This window comes from Crinia signifera, chromosome 7 (genome assembly GCF_055691185.1).
Source record: "Crinia signifera chromosome 7, ASM5569118v1, whole genome shotgun sequence".
Lineage (NCBI taxonomy): Eukaryota > Metazoa > Chordata > Amphibia > Anura > Myobatrachidae > Crinia > Crinia signifera.
In genome coordinates, this window is record NC_139223.1 from 64206490 (window position 1) to 64234435 (window position 27946).

Consider the following 27946-nt stretch of genomic DNA (forward strand, 5'->3'; position numbering starts at 1 on the left):
CATCATCCAATGGGTGTGCTGGATCTATACCTGGTATTTTCAGTACTTTTTCAGCCTCCTGCCAGATTTTAGTGGCTTGCCGCATCAATGGGGGATCTATCTCATATGACCCAGGTTGTAGGATTCGGCTGCCGGGTTGGCACCACGGTGTGGCAAACGCCACAACCGTTGATGCCAAGGGTGGGTCTGTTAAGTGGTAAAACCGGTTACATAAAGGAGCGAAGATGTTGCTCGTTCCTTCATTAACGTGCATGGTGTCTCTAGAGCAGTGGTCTACAACCTTAAATAGGAGTGAGCTACTGAAGACAAAATAAACCTCGTGAAGAGCTGCTAAAATTAAAGAAATAAAAAATCTGCCTAATAATGCCACTTACACATTATGCCACACAAGGCAATGCCCCTGACACAATATACTACATACTGCAATCACCATGACCCAATATGCCACACACCACAATGCCTCTGACTGCATGCTGCAGACCGCAGTGCCTCTGACACATTATGCCACACGTGGTATAGTATAGGGAAAGGGGGGGGGGGTTTGGGAAAGATGTAACCTGAGCACAAGTGATACTGAATTATGGGTTAAGATTAGTACAATTAAAGATGCAAATAATTGTAGACCACAATATTAAATCATTTTGCCAAAATATGGTCAATAGTGACGTGTCGGTGCACCCCTGAGAGTAAGTATCAATGTAGGGTTGGAGAAGAGAAAAAGTACTCTCCTTTTGTGTGGAGCACTCTTTAGTACTCAAGAAGAAATGTTAGTTCTAAAATATAGCTTTTATTTATATTCAGTTAAAAATTATTAGCATGGACACACAGACAAACAACACAAAACATGGAATGTTGGTACTTATGTATTATCTGGGCTCCCATGTTAAATGCACCCCATTTTTTCATACCCCTACTATCCAACTACGCATGGAGTTGATTTTATATAGTGTGGCGAGCCACCGTGCCCGAAGCGTGGCGAGCAGACGCGGTCTCATAAGAAAAACGGGAGCCCAGATATTACATAAGTACCGGAATGTTCAAACAATTTTATATTTGCAGTTGTTATAGAATAAATTTGCAATACAATTGGTTTATCTCTCTGTATCGACCCTGGGAGTATGTATTATTTTATTACAGCTTTATATACCGGGTCTCAGAGGGTATAAAATAACTAGATAGGGGAACAATCTAATGGAATCACCAGAGGCTGTAAGGTAGATTTGCCTGAATAAGTATGGGGGTTCCTAACCTTATCTGTTGAGGTCAAAGATGTAAGCTAGCGAAATATATTACTTTGTATTTCTAGACCAGGGAGGAGTTGTCCTACCCTGGTGCAGTACGGACACTTTAAGACTTGCTGTGTGCAATAAGTGTTATCTACAGCAGTGTAATTATTTAAATGACCCTGATTGGGATGGATTTTAGATTGAGTCCATCTTAATTGGTCTAACAATTCCCATTAATCAATTCTTGTGGGTAGGGGGTGGACGAGCCGTGGCTAGGTAATTAAATGCAACGCTAACTGCAAGGAGATGATGTGTGATATTAGTATATTGAAGAAGAGGGACACTCACAGTGGTAAAGAACACATGCTGCTGCTGACTCTCTCAACTGTCCTGGTTCTCTGAGAGTCAGTGAGCGTTCTGTGATGTCCTTGCTGTATGAAACGAGTGTCAGAAATAGCTGGAGCAGGGCTGGGCAGCACCGGCCCTCCAGATGTTGATGAACTACACATCCCAGCATGCCTTGCATTAGTTTCAGCATGGCCACATAGCAAAAATAATGCAAAGCATCCTGGGATGTGTAGTTCATCAACATCTGGAGGGCCGGTGTTGCCCAGCCCTGAGCTGGAGCATCTGCTTTCTCCTGTGGTAGATCAAGTACCTGTTGTACTCTGGTCAGTGCAGGGTTAAATGCTGTCAGTACAACAGGAGATGAGAGTACCCTTAGAAGGGTGGGGATGTGTGGTTTGGGATAGTATAGAGGCGTCTTACTCTTTGGTGGCTGGTGTGCTGCTTTCTGCTATGTGCCCGGGCATTGGTAGCAGATGAGCGACACCAGTCACCTGTCAGCGTGAAATATAGGGCGGAGAAGGAGGGAGGGAGCGGCTGCTGTTTGCTCTTGGTAGAGCTTAAAGAAGGTGGTCAGCAGTCAGTTGTATACAGAGTAGCGGTTACCGCCGCTTACCTTCAGCCTAGTACCGGTCAAGTCCGTAGTCCCAAGTGTCCAGAACTGAGGGTGGCCGCGAGTGCGGCAAGGGATAGAGGTGAGCCGCAAGTGTGGCGAGGTCAGACGGCCGTTTCGCTAAGGGAGGAGCTTCATCAGTGCCTCAAACCAAAAAGAGAGTACTTTTTCTCATCTCCAACCCTACATTATGCCACACACTACAATGCCTCTGACACATTATGCCCCACAGTAAGGCTTCTTATTCATTTTAAATTACCTACTCTTTGCCAGGGGTGTAATGCTCATTGCCAGGTTGTTACATGGTATAAGATGCAGCTTTCCTGAAAGCTGCATCTTTCCCCCGTGGCATCAGTGCCAAGCTAAGGAACTTACAGGTAACGCTGTATCACTGTGCTCCCTGTAAGACGCTATAGGTCAGATATGAACAGCATGTAATGTATAATCATAAATACGTTTTTTTTCTTTTTACTGTAGCTGGTGCCATATTCACCATCAAAGTCGTCTTGGCGGCGTTGTGATCATTGTACTGGAGGACCTCAGTCAGCATCACTTCTACCAGTTTTATGTGCACTTTCCTAGTCTTAGGAGATTGTTCAGACATGTGAGTACAGAATTAGCAGAAGTAAAGCTGGATACACACTGGGACAATGTGTCCCTAGCTTAACCTGATGTAGCCAGCTGCATCTATCCCTCACCATTATGCAGGTGTGCGAACACATGCGACTCACTGAAAATACATTAGTCAGTGACGCTCCGAGTCATGGGTAGAGGTGCAGCACTGGCGGCCCCTGTGCAGCCACAATGAGTGTGGCTATATCTCTATGTCTGTCCTAAGTTCTGTCATATCAGATCCTGGGCCTACATCGAGCGATGTAATAAAGGCTGGGGTCACATAGCACTTCTTTCTTTATTACACATGCTGCGGTCACTAGCTTTAGTACTTCAAACATGTGGACATCGCTAGGACCCGTGTATCAGACATGCACATTGAGCGATGTGTCATTCTGAATTGACCCAATTTTACATATCGGTAAGATATCAGTTCGGTGTGTACCACTCTAAACCGTTTGAGTTTAAAACCAATAACTTCCAACTGCCAATGGCAAAGAAGAATTTAAAATGACAAAATGTTGCTTATATAAAACTGCTCCATTGCTGATAATATTGTAAAACAAGGAGAAAAAACACAATGTGTGGAACTGTATTTTTTGTTTTCAAACATACAGGGGGAATAGAAGAGGGACGTACCACACTCACAAAAGGAGTGTGTTTTTCAAATTCGTAAAGGTATCTTTTTTTGGTGATAGTATAGCCTTCACCAGAACCACCCTGGTGTCCAATAGAATTAAGTTAGGCGTACGTTTTCACTCACAAAATCAAGGTGTTGCAATACATATAATGGTTTCTTTTTAAAAGCAAGCGTACCGATAACTCACAATTGGCAGGAATTTTCAAAACACATCTGGGTTTCTTTATCTTGAAAAAATTATTATTTTATTGCCAAAACATGTTAAAAAAAGAATCTGACCATGGTACCCATGGTCAGATTCTTTTTTTAACATCCAAAGGTGGGTGATAGATGTTGCATAGGACTCTATGGATCTAGATCCACTGGTTTTTAAGTGTTTTTTATGTTTTTTTTTCTTATTATTCATTGTGAAATAAGCATTCCATTATCTACCCCTATAAAATGTCTAGATATGTTTTTATTCGATAATGCTACCGTGACTCCTCCCCTTCCTGGAGTACCCACTTCCTGGTGTCTGGTATAAATATGGATGCAGTGCACTTCAGAGACAAGCCTTGAAAAAGATTTGAAATCGAAACGCGTTGGCTGGCTTTCTGGATTCGCACAATCGCTTTTTAAAACTTTGGACCATCCTGTGTTTACGCTGGACATTGAAACAGAGGTACTGGGTGTTCACTCACCGACATCTTTAAACTTATCCGGAGAGTTTTTTGGTGTTTATCTAGCGTGAGTCCTATGCAACATCTATCACCCACCTTTGGATTTATCTCCAGTGTACCCATGGTCAGATTCTTTTTTTAACATGTTTTGGCAATAAAATAATAATTTTTTCAAGATAAAGAAACCCAGATGTGTTTTGAAAATTCCTGCCAATTGTGAGTTATCGGTACGCTTGCTTTTAAAAAGAAACCATTATATGTATTGCAACACCTTGATTTTGTGAGTGAAAACGTACGCCTAACTTAATTCTATTGGACACCAGGGTGGTTCTGGTGAAGGCTATACTATCACCAAAAAAAGATACCTTTACGAATTTGAAAAACACACTCCTTTTGTGAGTGTGGTACGTCCCTCTTCTATTCCCCCTGTATGTTTGAAATCGAAAAATACAGTTCCACACATTGTGTTTTTTCTCCTTATTTTACATATCGACCCATGAGAACGGGAGAAGTGAAGAAAATACATACAGACAGCGCTTGAATATATCCTTACCCTTTTTTGTGTATATCATTGTCTTACTTGTTTTGGTTGAACAAGTTTTTTGGTTATATTGAGCTGCTCTTCTGTTTTTCCTGCGCCTTGGAAACCTCCAGTATTATATATTAAATATTGTAAAACACATATGACTGATCGATATTTTCTAATCTGCTGCTTCTTATTATACTTGGGTATAAAATATTTGTATAACTATTTTCCTCTCTCTCCATGCGTATGTATGTGCAGAGATTCAGCCTGCCACCTCCTCCCCAAGATTTTATTGCATCTCTTCTTGGGTTGAATAAAGAAGAAAAAGATTCACATTATTTGAACAACAGAATACGCGGTAATGTATTATCCATCCATGTTGTGGTGTTCTGTCCATGTCCGTTAATATTTAAAATGTATTCATTGTTTCCATTCCTTTGCTATTACATGATTAGGGTGGAATTCAGTTAGCGGGGTAATTATTGTGTGTGATAAAGGGTGGTAGCCTCAGGCTTTAATACCTGGGGCTATAAATTAGAGCCTCTTTTTATTTTTCCATTAAATTATCATGTAGAAGCGCATTAACCCATAGGGCAGTATTCAATTACATTTATCACTGTGTGCAGCGAATCCTGTTTAGGATTCTTTGCACATTCGCAGGGTTCCGGAGGGCAGGAGCATTCGCTGCCAGCCCTCCCTCTCGCCCTATTCAATGCCTCAGGGGCTTGTTGCCCCTGACGGCGATTTTTACCCGCCGCAGGGAGCCTGGGGGATGGCGGCAGGCATGGAGATGGAAGCCTCCCTGCCTTCCCCAGAATGTGTGGGGGAGAAGGAGGGCTCCCGGGGACACAGGCAGCAGAAGGGTGAATCAGATTTTCAGTGAAACAGATTCACTGCAGGGAGTGAAAACAGCCTGATTCGCCGGAAAAAAAAACAGTGAATCGGGAGCATTGAATACTGCGGGATAAGTTCTCGAACTATGGATCAACCTAGTCGAGGTACCTTTAAACAGGATATTTAACGCAGATTTATTTCCAGCATGCTGAAAAAAATCCTTGTTAACTGCAGCTTGCGGACTATCTTCAGGACTAGTTGAATGGCCCCGCTACTTCAAATAGCCCGTGGTAAATGAATTCCCCCCTTAATGTTCATTGTCGTCATTCCTGCTAACCAGCACTGTGTTTCCTCTCCTGCAGCCAGACCCAGTCTATCACATGATCCCATACTACGGAAATATGGAAGTAAAAAGCATGGTCTGACCAGGTATCTGCTTACTGAGGAGGAGATGAGGAACAATGATTATCCATTTGTAGGTCAGTTTATGATGATGACACTTTCCTAATTATTTTATGACGCATTTCAATCACTGTGTTATTTAAATGGATAGTACACTGGAACCTTTGGCCAACTAGGGGGGTGTGGACAGCAACCTGTAGTCACCCCCCTCCAACCATAGGGTGGCACAGAATGCTGCTTCTCAGTGACAGGAGCTGGGTGCTGGACTGTAACATTACCTGCAGCACACAGTTCTTGTCACAGACTCCAGGGACAGCCCAGCATCTCTGGGACCCCCAGAGTGATGAAAATGGGAGTTGGGCCACAAGGTCACACCCCTCCAGTGAGGCCACACCTCTTTTGTTAACAATGCACTTAGAGTACTTCCATTTGGGCTAATCGGATCTCCCCCCCCCCCCCCCCCCCCCTTTAGCCTATACCACTAAGTTCATAATTAGGTTAAGGTATCAAAGGTCGACACCAAATGGCTGACATAGAAAAGGTCGACATGAGTTTTTTTCAGTTTGTACATTTCAACACATGGTCTCCAAATCAGTGTACTGCGTCCCCTCGCATGACTTGCTTCACTCGCCATACTTCCCAATTGAGTTCACATGGAAGATAGTTTCCTATGTCAACCTTTTGTCCATATGGTTATTATATGTAATTATGGTTCTTTAAAGGTATTTCAAGTTGGGACTGAAATAAGAGTTCTTTTTTTATAATTAGGTCTCTTTAAACTATACAGTGTGTGTGTATATATTGGGCTATGCAGTTACAGACAATTTTTTATTTCAGGAGTGAAAAATGCCCCATTTTCGTGTGATAACATGGGTCTGGCATAAGTATCCAGATCCCATGTGTTAAAGTGGCTTGGGAGGGCTGCTTATGCTTCACGTACCTGAGGCACCCAAACCATAGCTTCAGATAAGTGCTGGGTATTGAATAGCCCTTCAGCAAATCAAATAGCTGCAGTAAATCCCTGCAGCGAATTAACTTTCCTTCATGCCTGTCACAAGTCCTTTGCTATGCACAATTCTTTCAATTTTACGTCTTTGAGACAAATTTAGTTAGCAGGATCTGCTGGGGATATTAACCCTTTGAGTGCCAACATCTGTGAGAGATTTTCAAAATATCTGCAAAAAAAATGCCAGCGTCGCTCTGATTTGTTATACTGTATAAATTCCAATAAAAAATATTTTTGTAAAAAAAAATATTTCCTATATAAGGTTACATTACAGGTCATTATGATGAATAAAAATGTTTGCTTGCCAATTTTCACACCTATTTTGACAAATTCACTTGGCACTCAAAGGGTTAAGTTATAACTCACAATTAGCCGGCATACAGCAGTTCATGCAGAATTTTGTTCAAGTTTGAGGAAGCTTGAAAATAAATTCACCTTAAATGTCCTTATCATCGGTATTCCGGATTCTATAGTTTAATGTGCAGTTGCTGGTAATTTACTGCGCTTAGAGAAGGGTCTGTAATTGAATAGCCCTGAGGCTAACCCCTGTTTCCCAGTGCAATAAATTACCACTGCTAATTGAATCCAGCCCTGAGTTACTTTATAGTGTGGTACATATAGTACCTTATAGTACTTATTAGGTTTTTTTGTCCCTAATAAATTTGCATAGAACTGCAAATAAAGTGTATCAAATCGGGTCTCTCGTATCACACCTGAGTTTTGCCTTTTGCACTTCAGATTGCTGCTTCTTTTTCCTCAGTTTAGCATCGGAGTTCACATATATTGTAGTAGCTCCTTTAGGTGCCCACACACTAGAAAGATCTACGATCTTAAGATGTGCACATAGCCTTGAAATATTTTGTCTGTCCTGGACATCTTTAGTAAAGATTTAAGATCCCATGTTCCTATGGATCTTTTGTTAAATCTTCTGATCTTTCATGCAGCAGGTAAGATCAGAAGATTTAGCAAAATATCCACGGGAGTGCGCATCGGACCTATATCGGTCGATTTTCGGCCGATTATCGGTAAACATCGGCTGATTTATCGGAAATCGGCCAATCAGCAAAAAATCGTTCTAGTGTGTGGGCACCTTAATGCTGTGTACACACGGTGAGATTCCCTTGCTATTCGACTTAAGATTCAAGTGCTATCTCTGTACTTTTTACGGTACTTGTGTATTATCACGGCGCCCATGATTGCAGATCGAATCGAATGCAAATCGCATGTAATATCCCATACGATTTGCATAAGAATCGATCTGCGATGTGATTTAGCACACCACCACAATCCACGTCAGCCCGAAGCGTGGCGAGCGGACGCGGTACGCGTCTTTCCGACCTGTTCATACCCGCACTATCCACGTCGGCGTGCTGTCACGGGAGCGCGCATCGGGATTGCAAGGTAAAAAACCTGTGCAATCTGCATACAATTTGCTTACGATCTACATGCGATTTTGACTATATAATCAAAAACTCATGTCAAATCTCAACGTGTGTACACAGCATTAGGATTAGTTTTTTGCCATGTGTGAATGCCCACGGCATGCCAAACAGGACGCGATGTGGATAGATGTGTGCAGAAACGCCTGTATATACATGATGGATGGATGTATGTATGTATGTATGAGAACATAATAAGGATTAATCCTTTTGCAGGCTCATCGGAGACAAATCACTTTGTACGCTTTAGCTGTGCTGGAGCGCCGACAGACAGCAGCCCCCTGTTTGGACTGGACTGTGAAATGGTAAGTGTCTGCGAGATTGTGCGCCGGTTTCTGTGGATGCTGCTATGTGCATTCACATGGAAATGTACATGTCATCTGTCCTATGAGAAATCTAAACTTATCATTCATATGGTATACAGTAGCTATAGTGTTCTATTTATGACAAATGATGGGATTAACCTTTTCACTGAACTGAAAATATAATCTAAAAAATAATAAGTAGCAGTCTGTTGGTTGAAAGTTCTGTACTTGTCCAGGAGGTGACTTGGTCAGGTGCACTCTCCAGCGCAGATACAGTATACTCGCAGATGTGACATTGTGTACTGTGCAGACTTCATTTTCACTGGTTTTCACAATCTATATATTTTACACCCATTTAAACAAACTATATGATATCTGGAAATTGTGTATATCAAATCTATATGTTATTTCTGGCTAATTTTAACTCCTACAGTAGCTGTTGTGAGTGCATCCTTACTTTTACACAAGTACTTCATACAGTAGTTGTTATACAGTGTGCACAGTAGGGCAGATGCAGAGTGAGCCCTGCGCACACTAAGGGCAGAAACTACAACTTATTCTTTATGCAGCTGCAAATAAAGCCATTCTCCAGCACTGGATTCATCCCAACTCTCCAAGTTTGTCTCCTTTTTAAGGAAAAATTATGAATAAGGAAGTTAGGGTGAATTTTTCTTCGAATTGTGGGAGAGCTATGTATATACCTTGGCACACTGTGTGCTGTGGCTCCCTGGGTTGCCTCGGGACACTTGCAGGGGTGCCCTTGGATGGTTGGTTGGTTGTTAAGGAACAAATCTATATATTTATGGGCAAAACCAGTGATGGTGGCTGCCAATCATAAAATGTGTAAAAAAAGAAGCAAATCCTGCGCTTTAACACATAACTGACCTTAAGTATCGCATATAAACTCAATCGACTTAATGTAATATTTATCCTGCTTTTTGTTTTTTTTCGGCGTGGGGTGCCTTGAAAGAATTCTGATACTTTAGGGTGCTGTGATTCCAAAAAGCTTGGGAACCCCTGGTCTATAGTGTTATCAGAGGATGAGCCCATTCAGGTGTAATTGTTATGATTTGTGTAGGTCAGCGATGGCTAACCTTGACACTCCAGCTGTTGTTGAACTACACATCCCAGCATGTTCTGCTACAGTTTTGCTATTTGGCCATGCTAAAAATTATGTAGGGCATGCTGGGATGTGTAGTTCAACAACAGCTGGAGTGTCAAGGTTAGCCATCACTGGTATAGGTTCAAGATTACCCCCTTGGAGACTGAGACCCCCCCCTCACCCTTTATATATTTTTTTCCTGGTTCTATATTACGGTTTGCTATTCAAATGATGTTGCTAGCTGGATTTATCTCAATACAGAACAGACTATGCTAAAAGCACCACAGTAGACAGCGACGCCGCAGGCAGGAAAAAGGAACTGCACAGGTTTTTAAAGGTGTAGGGTTCTAGAATGAACACACTCTATAACTACTGTATATCTTACAAGTGGTTAGGTTTTTACGATGTATTGTGTATTTTTTCTCACATTTTTAAATAGGTGAGTATATTATAATAGACTACAGAATATACTCTAATAAAACACACAGAGAGCACTGTATTTCAATTGTTTATGGAACTGGACTAAGAAAAACTCCTCAGACTAATATAGCATGTATATCTAGTGTTCATTCTAGCACCCGCTATATTTGAAAACCCATGCAGTTCCTCTTCCCTGACTGGGGTGTCACTGTCTGCTCTGGTGTTTCTAGCACAGGTCTGGTTTACATATCAGTGCTGATATACAGACCACACTGTGCTAGAAGCACTACAGCAGACAGCGACACCCCAGGCAGGGAAGAGGAACTGCATGGGTTTTCAAATATGGCGGGTGCTAGAATGAACACTATATATCTCCATAGCTCATGAGATGTGCAAGCTTAGCCAGTCTGCTTTCTCCATTATATATCAACTGCGTCTATCAGCACTTAGCTGAATACGCACAATTTTGCTGTAAAGGTGCCCATACACTATGCCAGTGGTTCCCAAGCTTTTTGGAATCACGCCACCCTAGAGTATCAGAATTTTTTTTGTGGCGTCTCTAAGCCAAAAGTTACTTATTAAGCAATATTGTGTTTATATGAAGGATGCTTCAGTTCAGTCATGTGGTGGGGGACATGGTTCAATTCTGTTTGCCCACATGTTTTATGGTGAGACGTCACAAGCACTAGTTTTGTTATTATACTGAGCAATTTGAATTTTAATTACCCCTGGAGCACCAACCCGAGGTTCCCCTGCAAGTGTGTGGGGTGCCATGGCACACAGTTTGGGAACCACTGCTCTAGGCAAGTCACATGAAATGTGGGAACTTTTTAATGTGATTGCGGCAATAAATTGCCGAAAAGCTTGTGATTGACAGCAGAGCTGATGAGATGCCCGGTCCCCTGGGCATTGCACCGGAACTTGCCTGTCGCACCCGCTGCAGAAAGCGATCTGTTCATCGCAGCCCAGCAGGCTTGACTGGCATCGAGTGCGATATGTGGTATTCAAAAGGTCGCCTGGGAGGCAGAAGATACTTCTTCTGAGGCTCATTATCACCTATCGGAATCCATTCTCCTTTCCTATTAGCAAACACTAGTTCTTGGGGCCTTTCTAAAACAAAATGTGTTTCGCTGTTTATAGTGCTTGACCGATAAAGGGGATGAGCTGACCAGAGTCTCATTAGTAGATTCCAGTGGTAACTGTATAATGGACGAACTGGTGAAGCCAGACAATCCCATTCTGGACTACAAGACCAGGTATTTATACAAACAGCAATACAGTATCTCTGTAAAGCAAGAAGATTCTATTTCACAGTTTTCTACAGACATTGTATAATCCCCCTCACTGCTGTCCATCAGCACCATGTTAGGTGGATGTCTGCAAAAGGGGGAAAAAAAAATTGAGTTGCTTTTACTTTTTTTTTCTATTTTATCTTATTGAAATGTATATGGTACATAAAATTATACATAAACATTTGATCTTAACATAGGCATTTGCATGGTAGTTGGTCAAGTTTACTTATTCGAATTGCTTTACTTTAAATGCTCCATTTGTAAGTGCTGTCTATGAGAAGTGACTTTATAATTGAGGAACACCAGATCCCTTCGGAGATAAGTAGCTGCAGAATTCTGACCTGTGGCGTCCATTGTGACGTTTTGGTAACTGACGGCCATTATCCAATCTAGCATGCCTTTCTGTGATCCTATATTCATATAGGCAATTATCTCCTGTTCACTTGAAGTGAGCTTCAGCCATAATTACATTTTAAACACAATATAGTCACCTACAAGTAGCAAAAAAAATAAAAAGAATCCAATATTAACTGCATGCTTGTAGCCAGTGTCTCGTAGAAAGTGATTGGAGAAGTGTGGGGGTTAGTAAATGGAGCTTTCTATTGATTCATCTGAACTCTCCACGCTAATACCTAACCCTAAAGGGGCATACACACGAGGCGATTTCAGCCCCATTTCTAAACAATCTGACTAGATTGTTTATTAATGGAGCACGGATCACTTTGTGTGTTTGCTTTGCAGCAATGGTGTTGTGCAGTCCCACAGGGAAAGCCAGTGCTTGCAATGGCTTTCCCTAGACCGCAGGGCTTTGCCTATTAAAAATGGTCAAAGCCCCGCTCAGTATGAATGCTCCGCAAACTGCATCATGGTGTGCACTGCGATGTGTGCTGAAGCATGTCACTCGGCAATACAGCCGGGTTGCCCCATGTGTACGGGGCATAACCTTCATTTCCCACCCCTTAACACGCCCCCCCTTTAAAGTGCCTAACCCTAACTTTTACATTTGGCATCCCAAAGGTCGGGATTCCAGAACCGGCATCCTCGTTGATGTCGGGATTCTGGTACCTACGTATCCCATTTATTTTTATAGGAGAAGCTGCAGGCTGCAACTCCTCAGCCTGCTTGTTTGTCCCCTCTAGCCATTGGGGATACTGACATGCATAGCATAAATTAACTGTCAAGCTGATGGGGGGAGTAGTGTCCCCCAAGGATGATGGAGAAAATCGGATTCACATTTGTTTCATTGTCTTTATACTTAGCTTCTCCGGTATTACCAGAAACATGCTTCTTCCAGTGACAACCAAATTAAAAGATGTCCAAAACAAATTAAAAAGCCTTCTGCCTCCAAATGCTGTGCTGGTGGGTCACTCCTTACATTACGACCTCCAAGCCCTGCAAGTAGGTATCTGTACAGTACACATTATGCCAACAAGAGGTTTATACTGAATCCATTCACTGAAGGTCGTTGTCTTCTGTTACAGATGATTCATCCGAATGTCATTGACACAGCAATTCTTTTTCAAAGAACCTTTGGAAGGAAGTTTAAATTAAAGTTTCTTACGCAAGCCATTCTAAAGTACATATATCTGTCATTTTCTATGCTTTTATGTTGTCCTATTCATTTTGTAGAAACTTTACATGTTTTAATGGAAATCTATATTTATAAGTCCCATTTTCATGGTTTAATTTTTATATAAAAATAAGCAAAGGTCGCACGTCTGTGTTGTTTTGATGTGCCATGAAACTGTAATCATTATGCACGCCCATGTTGCGTTTAGAATTGCGTCTAGATCACAAGCACAAAAATCACATTTCTCACAATTTGCAGAACTGACCGTGTGACCAGATATGGGCAGGTTGATCAGGGTAGAACACGTGGCTGCTTTATTCCAGGAGGGGACAGTAGCATATGCGCCTGGCGATAGTCCCCTTGAAGATCAAATGGGAATCTGCAGTGTTGCTGCAGGCCGCCGGCACCTGATCTGTTTCCCCATTGGTGCATATGCATGCTCAGCGTGGGACAGCATGTTGCCTGCTCATCCTGTTTACCTGTACTGCTGGTTTCAAGGAGATGTTAGATGAAAATGCTTCCTGGTTGCCATAGGGATGTGTGTGCATGTGTGTGTGTATACATGTATATGTATATATATTCTCTTTCTTGTGTCTGTAGGATAGAGATTCAGCATGATGACGCAGTGGGACACAATCCATCGGAGGATGCTGCTGCTTCATTGAAATTAGCTCAGTATTTTATTAAGCATGGACCGGAGAAGGTGTGTCATTTATTAATTATTACTCTCAGTTTATATAGGGGTAATCTCTATTATATTGCAAATAAATTGGTATAATAATCAAGATGTATTCACCTGTGGTATTTTATCACATATTTTCTATATACACACACAACAGTAATGATCAACTTTATTTTGTGGTTTCTACATGTACGCTGCAGTATTAATGTATTCTAATGTTTATAACACAAGTTAGATTTGCAACCAGAATAAATCATTGCTTCAATACATGACATTGAGGAGCCTTTGATGGTAATTGATGTAAGTCTATTATACGAGTATATAGCAGGTGGCTCAATGTGAAATTATTCTTGTCACTGATCTGTGGCTTCATTTGCAAATGTATTAGCAGTTGAATAAACATTCCTAAAATACATTGTATATATTGCTTATTGTATAAAGTATATTAATGATATGTAAGGTCATTAGGTGAGAACACTGACCCTGCCCGGCAATATTACTACATTTATCCAGCTTACTGGATATTAATTGTCGGGTGATAGCGCCATGCGGGGCCGCGCATCACTATCGCTATGGCCTCTACACACAGAGCGATGTAGGGATCTAGTGAGATCGCTTAGAAAATGCCCTGAAATCTCCCCGTGTGTAGGCCCCATTAGGGAAAAATAATTTGTAAACTCTACCACCTAAGTAGCTGAGTCTATATAAGGCGCTTAAGGAGATGAGTATAAATTGCCAAGCTGCTCACACCTGGGGGTGGTAAGGCCCCTATATAATAGAAACTAGACAAAAAGAAAAGTGAGTGGTGGAGCGCTGGTTATTAAATAAAAATGATAAAAAGTTGACCAATTGGGTATTACAATTTATTATACTATATCATGAAAAATATGTAAAAAACAGAAATAAAAACTCAATTTTGAATAAAATTCAGTATGACAATATTCACCCCTACATGGGACCTGTATGGAAAATGGAATTGGGGGTGAGTCTCACTTGTTCCTGGTGAGGCTCTCCTATTGGATGAATGAATAAACTGGAAAGTGGGTGTCCATGAACCTGACAATGGCAATGTCCAGTGTTGCGTGTATCTAAGCAACACTGGACATTGCCAACAAAGGGACACCACTACCTGATAATTCTCTTGCGAGGCCCTCCATTACGTGAGACGTGTGCCATCTTTCCTCACGAGGGGAGAAAATCACCATCGGCTCCAAGTCAGGTTCATGGACACCCACTTTCCAGTTCATTCATTCATCACACAGGAGAGCATCACCAGGAACAAGTGAGACTCACCCCCAATTCCATTTTCCATACAGGTCCCATGTAGGGGTGAATATTGTCATACTGAATTTTATTCAAAATTGAGTTTTTATTTCTGTTTTTTACATATTTTTCATGATATAGTATAATAAATTGTAATACCCAATTGGTCAACTTTTTATCATTTTTATTTAATAACCAGCGCTCCACCACTCACTTCTCTTTTTGTAGGCCCCATTAGATCATGTAACTTCATCTTAATTACCGCCATAAACACTTACAGGGGGTCGTGCTTTAGTCGAATTTGAAACAGGAATTTCACATGTTGCATCAAATTTCGCCACATTTTTGTGATCCGTTCCTAAAATAATAATTTTCATGATGTTTCTGGTTTTGGTTTCAGGTTGCAAATCTTAATCTAGAAGAGATGTATCTATATGGAAATGTTGTAGGAAGTCCTTTAGTAGAGCAGAGGAAAGAGAATGATGCGAGTGCACCCCAGCCATCGGAATGCCTCAGGTAACCTTGCTTTTGACTTCCCTCTGAATTGTAATATTTGAATAACTTTGTAATTAGTATTTTGCAAATCATTTTTCCTTCAGTCTTGCAGATTCATTGGAACAGTTAGGCAGGAAGATCCTTTATGTTGCCAAAATGGAAAGTGTGAAGAATCTGGTCCTTCTGAGACGGACTAAGAATATTTTGTGTACTTCAGATGAGGAGGTGAGTTTTAAGGTGCTCATTGCAAATGGTGGATTTCCCATTAGGCAAGTGCCTAGGGGTGACACTTTGTAAGGGAGGGAACCAGCACAGCATGTTCACTTGCATGAGGGCCCTGCTATGGCCAATGGCACGGCCACACCGATTTACATCGGGGTGGTCGTGTCGGAAAAATCGGGTCGATCGCATCGCATGCGATTTGGTCGCATGCGATGCGATCGACGCGACCGATTTTTTGATTGAATGAAATGTAAATCGGGTCCCTGGGACCCGATTTTACATTGGATTCAATGTGAAATATTCCCTAGACCCCCAAATTTAACTACGTAAACCCCACCCCACGATAGACGGCAACCCGAAGTGTGGCGAGCGCAGCGAGCCCGCGAGGGGCGGCGGTGCGCGTCCTCCGACCTTTTCATTCCCCTACTATCCACGTCGGCGTGGAGTTGAGAATAGAATAGTGTGGCGAGCGCAGCGAGCCACCGAGCCCGAAGCGTGGCGAGCGGACGCGTATACCTGTGAAGTTATACGCGTCCCCTCGCGGGGCGCGCTGCGCTCGCCACGCTTCGGGCTCGGTGGCTCGCTGCGCTCGCCACACTATTCTGTTCTCAACTCCACGCCGACGTGGATGGTAGGGGAATGAAAAGGTCGGAGGACGCGCACCGCCGCCCCTCGCGGGCTCGCTGCGCTCGCCACGCTTCGGGTTGCCGTCTATCGTGGGGTGACGACGGGGACATCTATAATGTGAAATGGGTCATATTGGCCCATTTCACATTTTTCACATTTTTTTAAAGGTGAGATGGACTTAATCAAGTCCATCTCATCTTGTGCCATTATAATGGCCCAAGACCGACGCGATCCTCCCAATTTCAATGTTAAAAAATATTTTAACATTGAAGCCTATGGGAAAATCGGGGGCATCGCGTCGGGACCAATGTTAATGGTCCCGACCGACGCGATGCCCCCGATTTTGAACCTTTGCCGGCAAAATGGACCTGATTTCAAAGGAAATCGGGTCCATCGTGTGGATCGTGTACCTTAACTTAAAGGTACACGATCCACAAGATTGTGGCCGTGCTAAGAAACAAGTACCGTAATTTTTTAATTTTTTTTCATTACCATTAATTTTGGAGGACAATAATCAGAACATGATGATGGTAGTAAGGGGGCCATGATCATTACACTGTGGTGGTGTACAAAGGCCAATAATCTATACATTGTGGTGGTGGACGGGGCAATAATCTATACATTGTGGTGGTGGACGGGGCAATAATCTATACATTGTGGTGGTGGACTGGGGAAATGATCAATACATTGTGGTGGTGGACGGGGCAATAATCTATACATTGTGGTGGTGGACGGGGCAATAATCTATACTTTGTGGTGGTGGACGGGGGAAATGATCAATACATTGTGGTGGTGGACAGGGGACAATGATCAATACATTGTGGTGGTGGACAGGGGACAATGATCAATACATTGTGGTGGTGGACAGGGGACAATGATCAATACATTGTGGTGGTGGACAGGGGACAATGTTCAATACATTGTGGTGGTGAACGGGAGCAATGATCTATACATTGTGGTGGTGAACGGGGGCAATGATCTATACTTTGTGGTGGTGGACAGGCAGTAAAGATCAATACATTGTCGTGATGGATGGGGGTGATGATTGGCAGGCAGCACTTACCTGCTCTCTAGGCAGCGAAAGAACACTGCTTAGCGAGCTGGTCTGAATCAGGCCCTTAGTACATAGATCCCTAAGTGCACTATGGGGGTGGGGGTAACAGAAACCATAGTTGGTGTCTGCTGCTGCAGCCTTTTCTGTTTAAGGTTCCATAAGGGACATTAAGGCACCTTAGGCTGTGATGTGTCAACCATTTAGCAAAAGGGATGTTGCGCCATTTGCAGCTGGGACAAGAAGGCAGAGTCATTTTTTCCTCAGGGGCTTCATCTGTGCTGCTTGCATCATAGGGATTGTCTGTTTTCTCATAGGCTGTGCTAAGGCTACTTAGCTAATGGGGCCCGTACATATGCATCTGCGGCAATTCCCTGTTCTCCCAATGCCTGAGTCCAGAGATCGGGAAAATGCAACATGTTGGTTTTCTTCAATTTGCGTATTCTGTCCCGAAAAAAAAAATTGGATGGGTATCCAGAAATATTTGCTGCGATTGCAGGATGTCTTGTTAAATGCTGGGTACACACCAGAAAAATTTGGGCTCAATTCTCCCAATTTTGACAGATTGTATGTAAAAAAGAACAGAAATGTACATATTTTCAATAAAAGTTCTGATCCAATGCGCACCCCCGCTGGTCATTTGGTCGCTTTGGAGATTTTACCTGCTGCACTAAAGATCCATCATCTACATTGGATTGGGTACAGATGGATTGCAGATCGTGTACTCCAATCCAATCGTGTCGGCCATCATACAATTTCAAGGAAATCGCTCACGATCGTCACACAATCATGGAATATGCTGGCGTTTATATAAGTAACTGTTAATAATAAATCCACAAGCTTCAATCTGAGATGTTATCTGTAGGTCAATATTGCGTTCATCCACCTTTATTTATAATGAACTGTTTATTCTTGCAGGTCCTGGAGAGAGCTTCCAGTGCTGTTTCCCACGCTCCAGTCAGTATAGTTCATTTCCAGTCAGGAAGTATTTTCAGGGAACGCAATGAGGACACCAATGAGTATGTAAGTTTACATTTTTGGAAAGAGAGTTCTGTACTTTAGTACAGATGTTTGCTCATACACTGTGGTTCTAGGCACACCAAATAGCCCCTCTTGGTGCAAACCTTTTATCAAGAGTTACATCTTATTAGCACTGCTAAAAGCTACAAAACGACATTAGGAGAATACAATAGCCACTGATGCGGGAGTTACTTTTCTAGCTGTGTGTCACAATTTGTATGAGAAGAAAGCCCTAACAGGTGTGGCCGTGGCCATTCCTCCATCCACCTTACGTCATGCTAAGTCTTCAACTTTGTACAAGGGTTGTATTACTTGTTATATGACACAAATCGCAACCTAATGTCTGTGGTACACTGCGCAGTTTTGTATACGGCTGCGATTCACCCCTTCTTTTTATACTTGGGACTGAGCAGATGCCTTACTTATATAAATGTTTGAAGTTCTTAAGGAGTGTCATGCTGAGACCAGATCACATTCCGCTCATTTTTTACACTACACTGGTGCTCACCCCCCCCATTAGTAAAAAAACACACACACACACACACACACACATATGTGTAATAGGAAACAGACCATGCACTACGCAGTCTTCAGCATAGCAGCAGTGTGTCATGCTTTATCATGATAATATATATGAAATGTTTGTGGACATGTGATTTGTAGAAATGAAGTATCACCAATTACCAGCATGCTTCACTGTCTGTGGCATAACTTGCTTTCATTTTTTGTCCCACATTAAAGGTAATGGGTCTGTTTGAAGAATTCAGCACAGTGTTTGTTCGACCCTTCAAGACTGGTATGTGCCTGAAATCAGTGAAGATCCATTTTCAGAGCTGCGGTCCTATCCAGTCGCTGAGTGTTGTAACCGAGGCCTGTCAGGTAAGCTTGGTCATTTGTGGACAGTTTCCTTTGAAAAATAGTGTAGTTCCTGGGAAATGGCAAATTGAGAATGTCCAACATATTGGATTTCACTAATCCCTTTATACAGGCCTTGGGAGAACTACCCCAATAACTGCACCTTCCCTATACTAATGTAATAGATACACCTATACTCTTTTTGTGCCATCTGCATGGGCTTCATATGTCTTCATATACTCTCACTGAACTTTACTTACATCTCTACCCACCTTGGTTGTAAGTATTGATATGACTAAATTGGGAAAACTTTGTTTCTGTTTGCAAATTCAGGCAACATGTGCTATGGAAATGTGTGTACATTCATAAGTGCAGGCCCCAATATTTTCCCAGTTTTCAGAACTGTTGGGCACTGCTGCCCTAGAGGTTACTGTGGCCGGTAGGTAGCTGCCTGATCTTTGAATGGCCAGTAGTTCTTTGTATTTGCTGGCGATAATGACAGCCCCACTAATCAGAAGGGGAGGCTCAGAAGACCATCCACTGGATCAGTTGCCATCCCTTCCAGCTTGGCCCAAGGAGAAGTAGCTATCTCTGTACAGCCCACAAGGGAAGCCATTAGTTCTCCTCAGATACCTGCAACCAGATTAAGCTGCAGTGAGCTTTATAGTAGCAATGTATAATTATGTATTTAAATGTATTTATTTAAATCAATTATATGTGTGGCCACCATATTTTTGCTGTCAGCAGTACTAATTATCCCAGGGTATTTTTTCATTCCCGCCCCCACATTTACTTACATGGGCAGGCGGTGCGGCCGGGAGCGGGGCAGCGGTACGGGGGTGCCCGGTGCCGCCCAGAGCGAGCGGGTAGGTGGCATCAGTGTGCGAAAGGTGTGGCCTGCGCAGCGTGACCTCTGACCATGTTACACTGCGCAGAGAAGCATGCTGGAGTAGGGAACAGCCAGGCAGCATCTGAGTGTGAGTTCAAGCATTGCCCTGCATTAGACTGTGAATGCGGTTATGGTTTCTGTTCATTGTAAGGTGCTGTGATTCTCTTGTAGCACCATATAAATAAAAGACCATATTAATAATAAAATGGAATGATCCAATGTCCGGACCCATATTGTACGCTAAGAGCTCCATTTCTGATTCTCATATTAATTACGATTTTCTCCGAGACCTCCATACTACCCACAAGTCACTTTGGCATCAGGGCATGGTTCGCTCAGTGCACACACTGCTTTCAGTCTCCTCCATTCTTTAAAGGATGTTGTATTCCACTTATCGGGGGAAGAAGAGACATTTTCCATCAGTCCTCCCATAACAGTATAGTTCTACCTGTGTTTACTCGGTGTTATGAGTGCCCGGGGTAGTCAGATATATTATTGTCTTTCTATTAATGAGGAGGATTCAGAATCTACACAAGAGGTTGTGGCTTTTGTGTGTGTTGCACATTCAGGAGAGCAACGAAACAAAGGGCCTGATTCAGACGTGTTCGCTAGGGCTGCGTATGTTCGCAGCCTTTATTATTTAAGACTTTTATGGATTGAACGGGGTGTTTTTAATGAAATATATATTTCTGATAATAATGTGATATTTTATATGTATGTTCTCTTATTTAATTAACTTTACAGAGGATGTTTGAGCACTCACATCAGTTCCTGCCCCAGTGGAGCTTACAATCTATAATCCCTACCACATATACAAGCACACACAGACATTCTAGGGTTAATTTGTTCGGAGCCAATTAGCCTACCAGTATATTTTTGGATTTTTGGGCGGAAACCAGAGTGCCCTGAGGAAACCCACACAGTCACGGGGAGAATATACAAACTCTGCCAGGCCACAAACTCTTAGGGCCATGGTGGGAATCGGTGTGTTCATCACCCTGATGAAAAATGTTGAAATAACATTTGAAACGTTGGTTCACGATACTTGACTGCTGAATTCATTTATTGCTGGAGTGCCACCCTCGTCGTACCTGTGCATTGGAGTGAGCTTCTTTTCTCTTCTCCTGGGAGGGCACCCGGACTTTGTTCATTTGATTTATGGAGTGCCGGCAATTTTTTGGATCTATTATATATATGTCAATGGATTACAATTGTACTTTGGGAACAGTTCAGGTTGCTCTTTAGAAGCATCACTATAGAGATTGAAGTAATCAGTACAGACCATAGGCGTTTATAGGCATTGTCATTATTTCCCCCTATACAGCCTTGTATCCGTATTCAGTACAGTGTCCCGGAGGCTGCCCAGCTAGCTGTGGATCTTCTGAATGGCATGGATATCAATGGATGCTGCATTACGGTAGGAAGTCAGGGACGCTAGGGATATTTATGCTGCCAATATTGTAACCAACATCAGTCACTCAGAATGGAACTTCTTTATATACAGCAGGAAACAACAGCAAAGGTTCACTTGTGTAAAATCACACTTTATTGCCATTTACTAGTTTTCATAAATGCTCTCCTTTATGTGTTCCTAGTCCCTTTAGTCATGGTTATTGTACCGTACAAAGTACATTTGCCAATAACATTCCAGAGACCCTTATTGTGCGTTATATTGTGTACAGTAATCCAAGTGTGGTCTCATTCCCTCGTACAGAAATGGAGAACCTTTGTCACTCTAGCTGTTGTTATAGTACACATGCCAGCATGCCCAGCTACAGTTTTGCTATTTGGCCATGCTAAAACTGTTGCAAGGCATGCTGGGATGTGTAGTTTAACAACAGCTGGAGTGCTAAAGGTTCCCCATCACTGCCCTACTAAGTGATGGCTTCTAGTCTAATACAGTATGCGCTACAGACTCTCTGTATGTCGAGAGCCATTATTGCCTCATTCTTGTTGCTAAACGCAGTGAATACCGTTTTTACATTTTTTATTTGAGTCGTTTTTACATTTTTTTAGCTTAAAAATGTCTTAAGAAAATTACGATATGTTACTTATTTGCATTAAATCAAAATCCACTTGTACAAAACACACGATGTCGCCATATTTATTGCTGCCTACAGATGGAGCCATTGTCAGTGGGTGCACCAGCGATACAGTCTTGGCGGCCGGCACACGTGGATGCGCGATTGTCTCAAGCTCGCGCGTCCATTGCAGGGAATGGCTCCTACTGTATTTATGGTGTTAATTTATATTGGCAGTAATTGTGACGGTGATAATCTAATGCTCATACTGCACATGGCACTCTGGTGTGTGATACTTTTGCCCATATCCCCTTTAGTTATAGCAGACTGATTTTCAAAATGTCATTTTTTATTTTTCTTATTCATCATGAGAAACATTTCTACGCACTTCCTGGGCAAGATGTATAAAGCTTCAAAAAGTGATAAAGTGAAGAGTGAAAAACAACCAGCCAATCAGCTCCTGTCTGTAATTTTTCAAACCCAGCCTGTAACATGGCAGTGAGGAGCTGATTGCAGGGGCAAACGCAGGATTTTCAGAATGGGGTTTCCGGAGGGGCGGAGCAAAGCACGGGGATGGACACTTAGGTGACCCAGTATATGCCGGGTCACTTAAAGTATTATAGATAGACCAAATGTATAATTAATATATATATATATATATATATATATATATATATATATATATATATATATACATACATACATACAGGGGCGTCAACAGCAGTGTAGACCCCTGGGCATAGCAATGTATTGGGGCCCCTACCAATCCTCCAGAGGTAGGGGTGGGGGAAGCTTTGATGTCCCGCAGGTGGTGGGGGTATTATATCAACCGCTCAGCATGTAGGGCCTGGATCAGTAATTACCCCTTTACCACACAGATGGTGGGAGATGGGGTGGGAGAAGGTGGCATTGGGCTGACTGAAGGGGCCCTGATACATAACTTCTAGGGTGGTAGAGGATGTTTAATGCGCAGAGGAGGGGTTTATAGTGGAGTGGGCTTATTGTTCATCATTTTTTGGTGGGAGGACAGCTTGCTTGACTGCAGATATCTCCAGTTCCCAAAGATAGATTTCTTCGATTTTAATGGAATTGAAAACTAGAGAATCCCACCTACCAAATGGTATTGGGGACTAGGGGATCAGATTTCAGGAGGCAGAGCAATCTGCCAATGAGTATACAAAACTACATACCAGGTGTGTGGAGCTGGAGCAGTAACCAGCTGCTGGAAGGCTGATATCTCTGGTTCTGGGAACAGTAGAGAAAAGCTACTAGTGTCCGTCAAAGGGGGAGAGTCCCAGCTTTTGGAATATACCCTCAGAAAAACTCTGCATCAAACAGAACCTGAAATATCTGACTGGGAAGTGCAATTAACAGGCTTGGATGGGATATCTCCGATTCCCAAGGGCCAATTTTTAAAATTCTTATACCCATGGAAAGAGGGGACCCTCAGCTTTCAGCCTAGGGCACTTAGACTCCGGGGGGGGGGGGGGGGTTCTGGGTACTCAGAAACCCCCCCTGCATGCGCTACTGGATTGGCTGGCTGTTTATCACTCAAAACTGAAGGTATAAAAAAACGGTACTTGTGAGTTATCTGGGCGTCCGATTTTTTGATTGTATGCCTTAAGTTAAGGCATACAATCAGATGCGATGCGATGCGATATCGCATCGCATCGCATCGCATGCGACCATCGGATGCGATGACCCGATTTTTCCATAGGAATCAATGTTAAAATGGACTGAGTCCATTTTAACATGGAATTCAATGGGAAAAAGGGGTCCTTTCATACCCCTACTATCCAAGTGGGCATGGAGTTGGATATAAACCTGTGGCGAGCGTAGCGAGCCACCGAGCCCGAAGCGCGGCGAGCGAAGCGAGCCCCGCGAGGGGACGGTATTCCATGTCCCCTCGCGGGGCTCGCTACGCTCGCCACGCTTCGGGCTCGGTGGCTCGCTACGCTCGCCACAGGTTTATATCCAACTCCATGCCCACTTGGATAGTAGGGGTATGAAAAGGACCCCTTTTTCCCATTGAATTCCATGTTAAAATGGACTCAGTCCATTTTAACATTGATTCCTATGGAAAAATCGGGTCATCGCATCGCATCGCATCCGATGGTCGCATGCGATGCGATGCGATGTCCCGATCCGACCCGATTTAAAAATCGGACGCCCGGATAACTCACAAGTACCAAAAAAACTCTGCTACTATTGTTATTTCAAATTCTGGTTTGGAAGTGTACAAGGGTGCAGCATCCAGCTTCATCCTGTCCACTCATTTACTTCTGTCCCAATTCCCTCAATGTTTGATGTACTAAGTCGTGTTTCCCATGAGGTGTCAGAGCATTTGCTGATGGAACGTGTCGACCTGTTAACATTGATAGTTGCTATAGGTACATCTTCCCAGGCTACAGAGAACATGCAGCAGTAAGGACCCTGGCACCCATATCCATCTATTTCTTTAGCTGGCCATACAAGAGAACGGTTTCAGGCCCGAATGCAGGATTTTGATGGCTTGTACCATGCATTGTTTTTGTGCACATCTTGAGGTGTTTTTGTATTTTGGATCTTATGAGCTTATGTACTGCACACATGATCTCAAGATGCTACCAATGATGACCGTTGCAGATCTTACGATAGATTTAATGTGAAATTACACAAATAAGATCTATTGTCTGGGAAGCTGCCGGGGAGTTGTGGAAAATCATGACATGATCCTGATCGGAAGCTGGTCGTTCTGATGCGTGGCCAGCCTTAGCTTTCCTGACACACAGCCACAGGTGACCAGAGTAGTGACATCAGTACAGATGTAACAAGAGGTGTGTGTCTGGGTCCAATACCAAGGACACAAGGCCATGGCGCTGCCACTGCTGCACCCTGGATTTGCAGCCCATCATCCTTTGCGGGGTGCCTGGGGAGGCATTCTGCTTAATAAAAGTGTGCGTCCTTCCTGCTTCCCTTGGACCTGTTTGATGTCATATTACACCCCAGGGTGCCAGCACTGTCCTCTGTAACTGTCATTGGTTTCTTTGTAAACAGGGCACATAAACCAACTTTATACTTCTCCATAGGCCCCAATGAGATTCATGACTTATTACTAAGCTAAGTAATGACTAACCCCCATTAGAGTGAGGGGAAAGCAGGACTTGTTATACCTCACTGAGGCACCAATAACTTGCTTAGCCCCCTACACCAGGTGCTACTAGGGGATGATGGTGTGTCCATGTTGGTTAGTTATCTTATGAAAGTATACAGCTCATGTAACTTCAGGAGTTCTCTTTTCTCTGTTGAGTAGGTTCAGAGGCTGGTAACCAGTAGGACATTATATTACAGTGACCTTTTAAAGGAGATGGAAGATGATCCTGAAAACAGTGACACAATTTATGTCTCTGGATTTCCTAGACCCTTAACAGAGGAATTTCTTCAGCGGCATTTTAGCCATTTCAAAGACATCAAAGCAATATTTGTACCGAGACATCCTCAGAACCAGCTGCTGATGAAATATTGTTATATAAGTGAGTACAACAGAGCGACCTGAGAAAGACCGACTGATGAGAGATTACATTTGCACTTGTAATATTAAATATGTGCAGAAATGCATAGGATCTAGGTTAAGGAATGTGCATACCTCCAGATAATTACAGCGGGACAGTCAGGCTATTTGGAGGCTGTCCCTCCCGTGGGTGGCAATATACTACAATCAGGGGGGGTGGGCAGTTTAGGGGAGTAGGTACAGGATCAGAGCAGTGGTGATCGCTAAAAAACTAACTGCATCTCTTCGGTGCATGCAGGGATGGTGCTAGGGGGTTTGGCGCCCTCCTGCAAACTATAAATTTGCGCCCACCCAAGCTTTACAAAGGGACAGCGCACACCAAAACAAAAACGAGTGATCTCACAAGGAAGGGGAATGGGCACACAATAGTTCTCCCTCTCCAAATTACACCACATAGTAACACTAAATTATTCACCTTACACAGCTGTAACTAGCCATTTTGGTGCCATGAGTTAAAAAACAGGGAGAGTTCGCGCCGTAGGCACGCTCAAAATGTAGGAGCGTGGCTTCATGGGGAAGGGGCGTGGTCACATAAAAATACCAATTACACCTTAATCCCCATAACACATTATGCTTCACACCTCAATGCCCATTACACTTTTTTATCACACACAGTAATGTAAATTATACATTATGCCATACATCATGATACCCCTTACACAATATGCAGCACACCATAATGCCCATTACACATTATGCCACACACCGTAATTCCCCTTACAAAATATGCCATGCACCATAACACCCATATGACATTGACACACATTATGCTACACATAATGCCCCGAGTATTCCTGGATATGCCCACATTTGAAGGGCTGCTTATTCATAACGCCCACACCAGTTGCCAAAAGTAGTTGCTCTGCTTATACATAGTGCTCACACCAGTTGCCGACATTAGTAGCACTGTGTAACCATATGACCACACCAGTTGCCGACATTAGTAGCACTGTGTAACCATATGACCACACCAGTTGCCGACATTAGTAGCACTGTGTAACCATATGCCCACACCAGTTGCCGACATTAGTAGCACTGTGTAACCATATGCCCACACCAGTTGCCGACATTAGTAGCACTGTGTAACCATATGCCCCCACCAGTTGCCGACATTAGTAGCACTGTGTAACCATATGACCCCACCAGTTGCTGACATTAGTAGCACTGTGTAACCATATGACCACACCAGTTGCCGACATTAGTAGCACTGTGTAACCATATGACCACACCAGTTGCCGACATTAGTAGCACTGTGTAACCATATGACCACACCAGTTGCCGACATTAGTAGCACTGTGTAACCATATGCTCACACCAGTTGCCGACATTAGTAGCACTGTGTAACCATATGCCCCCACCAGTTGCCGACATTAGTAGCACTGTGTAACCATATGACCACACCAGTTGCCGACATTAGTAGCACTGTGTAACCATATGACCACACCAGTTGCCGACATTAGTAGCACTGTGTAACCATATGACCACACCAGTTGCCGACATTAGTAGCACTGTGTAACCATATGACCACACCAGTTGCCGACATTAGTAGCACTGTGTAACCATATGACCACACCAGTTGCCGACATTAGTAGCACTGTGTAACCATATGACCACACCAGTTGCCGACATTAGTAGCACTGTGTAACCATATGCCCCCACCAGTTGCCAACATTAGTAGCACTGTGTAACCATATGACCACACCAGTTGCCGACATTAGTAGCACTGTGTAACCATATGACCACACCAGTTGCCGACATTAGTAGCACTGTGTAACCATATGACCACACCAGTTGCCGACATTAGTAGCACTGTGTAACCATATGACCACACCAGTTGCCAACAGCAGTAGCACTGCCTATACACGTGCCCACACCAGTTGCTGACAGCAGTAGTAGCACTGCCTACACACGTGCCCACACCAGTTGCCGACATTAGTAGCGCTGCCTATAGACATACACCAGTTGCCGACAGTAGTAGTAGCAATCTTACGATTTATCCAGTATACATTTTCTTCAGGGGTATATTCTCAGAGCAATATATCCACAAAGCAGCGCAAGGTGTCTCTATCTCCATGCTACATTAGTATCGCTGCCTATACATGTGCCCACACCAGTTGCCGACATTAGTAGCGATGCCTATACATAATGCCCACACCAGTTGCCGACATTAGTAGCGCTGACTACACACGTGCCCACACCAGTTGCTGACATTAGTAGCGCTGACTATACACATGCCCACACCAGTTGCCCACATAAGTAATCCCCACATAATCAGCATTG

At 43.1% G+C, this 27946-nt stretch overlaps 1 protein-coding gene across 2 annotated transcripts in view; it reads left to right on the forward strand.

The window, feature by feature from the left end:
* REXO5 (RNA exonuclease 5) overlaps positions 1 to 27946 on the forward strand; it is a 47465-nt gene that overhangs the window by 8362 nt on the left and 11157 nt on the right. For both annotated transcript variants that reach the window (XM_083153245.1, XM_083153246.1), the window contains 14 exons: positions 2662 to 2788; positions 4880 to 4979; positions 5818 to 5934; positions 8519 to 8607; positions 11270 to 11385; positions 12681 to 12819; positions 12903 to 12997; positions 13592 to 13694; positions 15337 to 15452; positions 15536 to 15656; positions 18250 to 18354; positions 19093 to 19230; positions 21420 to 21512; positions 25409 to 25628. In XM_083153245.1, coding sequence (XP_083009371.1) covers positions 2662 to 2788; positions 4880 to 4979; positions 5818 to 5934; positions 8519 to 8607; positions 11270 to 11385; positions 12681 to 12819; positions 12903 to 12997; positions 13592 to 13694; positions 15337 to 15452; positions 15536 to 15656; positions 18250 to 18354; positions 19093 to 19230; positions 21420 to 21512; positions 25409 to 25628 — 1679 coding nt within the window. The remainder of the gene's footprint in view (positions 1 to 2661; positions 2789 to 4879; positions 4980 to 5817; positions 5935 to 8518; positions 8608 to 11269; positions 11386 to 12680; positions 12820 to 12902; positions 12998 to 13591; positions 13695 to 15336; positions 15453 to 15535; positions 15657 to 18249; positions 18355 to 19092; positions 19231 to 21419; positions 21513 to 25408; positions 25629 to 27946) is intronic.